This window comes from Nanorana parkeri, unplaced genomic scaffold (assembly GCF_000935625.1).
Source record: "Nanorana parkeri isolate BGI_ZX_2015 unplaced genomic scaffold, ASM93562v1 scaffold2836, whole genome shotgun sequence".
NCBI lineage: Eukaryota > Metazoa > Chordata > Amphibia > Anura > Dicroglossidae > Nanorana > Nanorana parkeri.
In genome coordinates, this window is record NW_017309104.1 from 1 (window position 1) to 6,134 (window position 6,134).

The 6,134-nt window shown below is 46.8% G+C and overlaps 1 protein-coding gene across 1 annotated transcript in view; it reads left to right on the plus strand.

Moving 5' to 3' along the window:
* Positions 1 to 316: 316 nt before the first annotated feature.
* The window catches only part of LOC108802388 (zona pellucida sperm-binding protein 4-like), a gene marked incomplete at its 5' end in the record, with an annotated part of 21,974 nt that continues 16,156 nt past the window's right edge, over positions 317 to 6,134 (plus strand). The window contains 5 exons of the mRNA XM_018574250.1: positions 317 to 410; positions 626 to 784; positions 1,280 to 1,470; positions 2,482 to 2,579; positions 2,669 to 2,778. Coding sequence (XP_018429752.1) covers positions 317 to 410; positions 626 to 784; positions 1,280 to 1,470; positions 2,482 to 2,579; positions 2,669 to 2,778 — 652 coding nt within the window. The remainder of the gene's footprint in view (positions 411 to 625; positions 785 to 1,279; positions 1,471 to 2,481; positions 2,580 to 2,668; positions 2,779 to 6,134) is intronic.

Here is a 6,134-nt window from a genome sequence, read left to right on the forward strand (position 1 = left end):
GAAGACAATCCCTTACCAGAATTAGAGGTGCTGAGGAAACATCAAACTCCTGTTCTGGTGACAACTTCCTAAAGGAACCTCTCTTGGTAGAGACTTCCTCACTCCTGTTGTCTCTAGGGCAGGAACTGTTGGGAGATCCCGGCTCTACACACTAGACTATGAAGGGGCCTGTGCTGGCTATGACACTAGTATCTCCTGAGTCCTTGGTGAGCAGAGGTGGTCTTTAGGTATAGACCAGCAGGTTTTGGGAGAATGGGTTGAGACTCCTGAGGGGGCTGTTACTGGCAGTGTTCTAAAACCACTTTTCTTCTGATAGGATGGAAAGTACCTGATGGTCCTGCTTCTGGAAGTCATTGTGAATGGGACAGTTGAGCAATACAAGATGGAGAAGAAATGCCCAATACAGAACGGTAACAAGTGATATTTTTTTGTAAATGGGGAAACCTAATGTCCTATAAACCATGAGCACTATGTAGCTTGCTTGTCACTTCTTGGGGTGGTCACTAGGACAGAAGCTGAGGGGAGGTACAAATCCCCTATTATAATCCTATTGAAATCCAAGAGATTTATTGGACTTTCCACTCCATTTACAGTATGTAGATTTACATAACTTTCTCTTGTTTAGAAGCTATGGATGCCCCAAGCCCCGACATCTGCTCTGCTGTCAGCCAAGAGGACAAACTGGCCTGTGCTGGAACACCTGTAACCAGAGACATCTGTGATGCGTTGGGATGCTGCTACTCCCCAAATGATGCCAGAATGCCTTGTTTCTTTGGCAACATGTGTAAGTGGGATATTGCTTGGCCCAATAAAGGTGGGAGGGGGTCAGTATCGGCCTGTAGGGAAACAACCTTTTGACAGACTCTGGCAGGTAAGGTTGGCAGAGCCTCAGCAATGGCTACAGACATGCGCTCAACACTTGCACTTTATGATGGGTGACCTGCAGTCCAGTCTGGAATGAGTTTGGCTGGACTATGTAAGTGGAGTTTGCAATGGGTTACCTCAATGGTGACATAAACCAAAATGGTCTTGGCTTTTCTTGGGTCTTTTAGCCCTGTTGGTGACTAAACCACTCTTTACCTTTTCCAGGCCCTACCAGTTTTAAGACCTGCTTTTAGGGTCTTCTTAATTGTAAAATGTTGTGCTCTTCCCTGTAACTTAACATTACCACGCAGATGTGAGGTGACCTCATTCAGAAATGGACGAGTGTCCACAATACAGTGTCCAGATGAGACTTTCTGACCTGATCTTCATAGTAACCATCTTCTGTTTCCTACAGTGACCACTCAGTGCGCAGTTGATAACAGCATGGTGATTGCAGTGTCCAAAGATCTGACCAGGCCATCCCTGCTTCTGGACTCGGTCTCTGTGATTGGTGTGGACCCTACCTCTTGTCCTGGGCTGTCAGTAGCTAGAAGTAACTCCTTTGCAGCATTCAAATTCCCATTATCCTGTAGTAATGCCGATCAGGTGGGTATTCCTATACAGTCTTAGTTGGTGGGTTTTTCTGGCCCTCACAGCATTGGTAAAGACTAACAGTACTCATTCCCTTACATGCATATGGAATTCAATAGTAAAACAAGGACAGATCTTGGCCCAAACCCTTGACTTGAAGCATTAGTTGATCCTGTTATCCTGTAGTAATGCAGATCAGGTGGGTATTCCTATACAGTGTAAATTGGTGTGTTTTTTCTTTTCCCATGTCTGGCCCTCACAGCGCTAGCAAGACTAACAGTACTCATTCCCTTTCATGCATAAAACAAGGGACTGAGATCTTAGACCAAACCCTTGACTTGAAGCATTAGCGGATCTAATTCAAAACTACACTTATGGCTTCAATTCTAGTATAAGATGTAATAAGGGGGTTCTAATACATGTCAGTGTTTTTGCTATCTGTCCTATTTGGGAGATTTCTCCACTTGCAGTCTGGTAGTCACAACGGGAAGTGAGTAAATTCCACCATGAGGGAGTCCCTGGTGGAGACGCTAGTTCTGGTGACCATTGGAGGATTTCCCATCTAATCTGTTCTAATGGGAACGTGACTCTCCCTAATAGGGGACAGAGATGGCAATACAAACTTGATGGGTGTTCTACTCCTGTTCAGTTTCAATTCTAGTTAGGGCTTTCTCTTAAAGCTCAATATGGGTTCAATTTCACTGCCCAAAACAGTTAAGATGGTGGCATAAGTTTTAACTTCTGAGACTGTTTTTGGGGTCATAAGGCTGGCTTCAAAATGTCATCCAGTGAAGTATAAACTGGTAATCAAATACTGCCAACATTCCTCTAGAACCTGCTTGATACACTGAACAGTCGAGTTTCTTGTGTACAGAACAAATGGCGTCAAACGCACCTTGGAAGCGTTCCTTGTGAAGGGGCACAAGCCAGGAATTGGGATCCTACTGATGTTGGATGGGGTGTGTTGCTTCAAAGGGAAGCTGACTGCCTGGCTAGCTCTAATCTCTTCACTCTTCTACACCCCAGGTCCCTGATGGTCCAATGAACTATGAGAATACTATTGAAGTTCCAAGAACCATAGATACATGGCGGGGTTCTTCTATCACTAGGGACAGTATAATGAGGTAAGAGATGAGCAAACCTGCTACAAGTAATGGGAGAAGGAATGGTATCTAACCCTCTACTGTTTATCTAGGGTGACTGTGCGCTGCAGGTACACTCAGACCGGCATTGCACCGCTGGCTGTGACTGTGCATACCTTGCCGCCACCTTCTCCTGTTAGTACATCTGGCCCCCTCGAGCTGGAGATGAGGATTGCACGAGGTAAGAACATCAGTTTTTAAGACATTGTTGCACAGAATGCCAGAAGCTGGCCTACATGCTTCCACTGATCTGAGAACTTCAGTTCATATTGGTGTAATGCAAAATTCCCAATGTTGTAAAGAGCGCAATACTACCATCTGTCACTGGGGTGCCAGGACTGCAGCTTTGGCAGGACATCAAAGGGTGGCCCTTAACTTCAAGTCTGAATTTGTGACCTGTCAGAATATAAAGTAACGGCGTTTCAGAGCATCAGGTCATCATTAATGCAACTTATTCTAAATCACTGAACTCGGATCCATTCCCTGTGTCCCTGAGCCCAGCTCTTACTATCAAGCATAGACGCTGGGGAGCATGTCCCATCTACAAGGGCTGCTTCCTTTGGCTCATTCAAGGTTTCTTGTCCCAGCTGAACATCACATTTACTGGAACATGTACCAATGCAAAAAAAGGACATGGGGGGGGTGTGTCCCCCTTAAAATCTATACCAGACCTTTATCCACTGGACAGTACACAATGGGAAAAAAACCTGCGTACTGTTCCTTTTTATGGAAGACATTTTATGGGTCCTCATAATACTCCTGGGACTATCCCTGACTCACGGCATCAACTGGACCCAGGACATATCCCACTAACAAGTGCTGGAACACTCATTCTAGCACCCAACAGCAACTCTGAGAACACTGTCCGGTGGAGTGATCTCTTGCCTGACAATACTATGTTCTAGTGATGGGAGGCATGGGAGCATCAGACTGAATAATGGGGTGGAGCACTAACCTTTTATAAGGGGCTGAGGGGAGGGAGTGTCTGGCTGTTCCTGTCTGGTGCTGGGGGATAGGAAGGGAGTGGGGAATTCCTATGAGGGGCAATTCAGTCTTTACTCTTCTCTCTGAGCAGTATTCTGGGGTATAGATCTAAAGATGATCCAGACCTCCAAAATGATGTAAAATCCAATTTTTTTAATCACGTTGTTGCAACCGGTTAACATCCCGAGCGCTACACTTAGGGTTGCCACCTGTCCAGGATTCACCCGGACAGTTCGGGTTTTGAATGCTGTGTCTGGGTTTCATGGCAGCAGAAACCCAGACGCAAGATGTCAGGCAGCTAAGGGAAACCAAAATTAAGATAGGGGCTACTGGCCCAGCGCTGAAAATAGTCTCAACTGTGATATTTACATAAGAATGGGCGGCGCTATTTACATATGAATAAGCCACGATTCATTCTCCCAAAAAAATTTCAGCGCGTCGTTTGTTCGGGTTTCGGTTGAAGAACAGGTGGCAACCCTAGCTACACTCCCTCTAAGTGTGATTTTTGGGGTATTCACTGGTTATAAGGCTTTTCAAATGAATGAATAGGACTGGATTTCATCTTGGAAGTGGGGTCTGTGTGCACAGCATATCATGTGACCACTCTGTGGTTTGGACAGATTTAGCTTAGCCGAGGGGAGGGGGGTGCTCCGAGATGGAGAAGCTGACTAGATCACAAGCCTGGAGGAGGCCACATGTGGACGATGGAGGGGTCTGGAACTGATGGTGGGAAGAGAACCAGAGAAGCTGGACTACTGGAGGTGCTTGGTCAACTTTCTTGATCACATGTCCCTTCACTGGCTAAGGATCTGCCCCTGAGACTGAAATGTCAGCACTCCCTGCCTTTGGGGGTCCACCTCAGGCCTCTAGGGGGTCAGGGGGGCACTACAATATATTTTCACACTTATTTAGTCAGGAAGCATCAAAAGCCATGGCCATGTGCAAACAGCAGTGATGCATGGTGGGTGGCAGAGATTGGTTATGTACTAGTAAACGATCTACTGATACCTACGTGACCTCTCGGGATCTGTCCGGTCTTCTGCAATGGGCAAACATGAGACAATCACAGGTTACTAGTTCAGTCTTGATGTGGGACGAAGTCACCTCCTGACAGTGACAGATCATCTCTGGATCCCGGTGTACTCTCCTGTCTCCACACGACTTCCACATTATATTACGGGTGTCACTATCACAATCACGGTTTTATTAATGAACCTCTGGACAAGTCTTATGGATGGTGACTGTCACAAGCCCAGGCTGAGATTACTCGTCTTCCTCAGTATCAGAGCCATGCATTGGAGTGACGGGTGTTACCATAAGGGATGCACCGATATCAGTGTCACGAGTATATGGGAAAATGCCCGGAGACTAATTGCCGATAATGGTGCTTTATCATTCTGAAGTGGCTGCCTGAGGTCCTGGGCCTGCTGGGGGCCCCTGCAGCCTTCCTGTAAACCACGTGGCACCTGTTTAAAGCGCCAGCCGCACATCTCCTTGCTGGGTAATCCCACAGCCCATGAGACCCCGCACAGCCCTCCTGAGATCCTCCACTGGAGACATCAGGCCGGCCTCCGCAGAGCAGCACGGAGTATGTAGCTTCATATTATTCTGCGTTGCTGTATAATGTATTGCTCGGATTTGTAGTCCCTCTACAGCTTGGAGTCAGTAGCCGAACTGCATTGCAACAACGCCAACGACCAAGAGAAGGTCACGTGACTCTATTCCCAGTGAGATACGGGGCAAGGCTGAGCGGCCTGGGAGCCCATTTACACTGTGGTGTTTTATTGCACACATTACATGATGCTGAACGCACGTGTCCAGGTTCCCTATAATAACAATAGGACCTGTTCTCATCTCAGCACTCACTATGACGCAGCGTGCGTTTTTCTCTGCATTTTAGTGCGTCGGGAGGCCGATAGAAGTCAATGGCAAAGCAGAAAAATCCATATTCAGCGCGTCAATACAACGTTCACTTTGATGGGTTGGAAGCCGTGGTCAATGACTGTTGGCTCCATCCAATCCAAACCCTAAATTCAAAACACATCAATGCATATTAATAATCCATGTCAACACACAAAGGAAACGCATGTTGACGCATGACAGCACATCTATGTAATGCTACCAAAAAATAACGCACTTTGACGCACATGCATATATCTAAATGGGCCCTAAATCTTGGTGGGATGGTAGGAGAGGTCCTTGCACTGTGATGGAGCGTCGTCTGACCCCATGTGACCTAGTTAGCATTCCGCGAGATCTCGCCAAAACAGTGGTGACGCCACACCAGTAGGCGGGGCAGTATGGTAGCCGGGGGTAAGGGAAGTCCATCTATACTCATTTTATAAAGGCACAGTCCACCTTTTAGGTAATAAATGCACCGATGGGGGTAAAATAAATAAATGTGCATTCATTAAATGTACGCATTCAAGCCTGCAGAGCATTGCAACTGCGATCAGTGCGTTACAAGTGCAATGCTCAGGCTCCTGTAATATGAACCCCCAGCCCCCAGTCCTTATGGAGGTCCTTATGGTGGTAGGGACCTTCTATTATGGG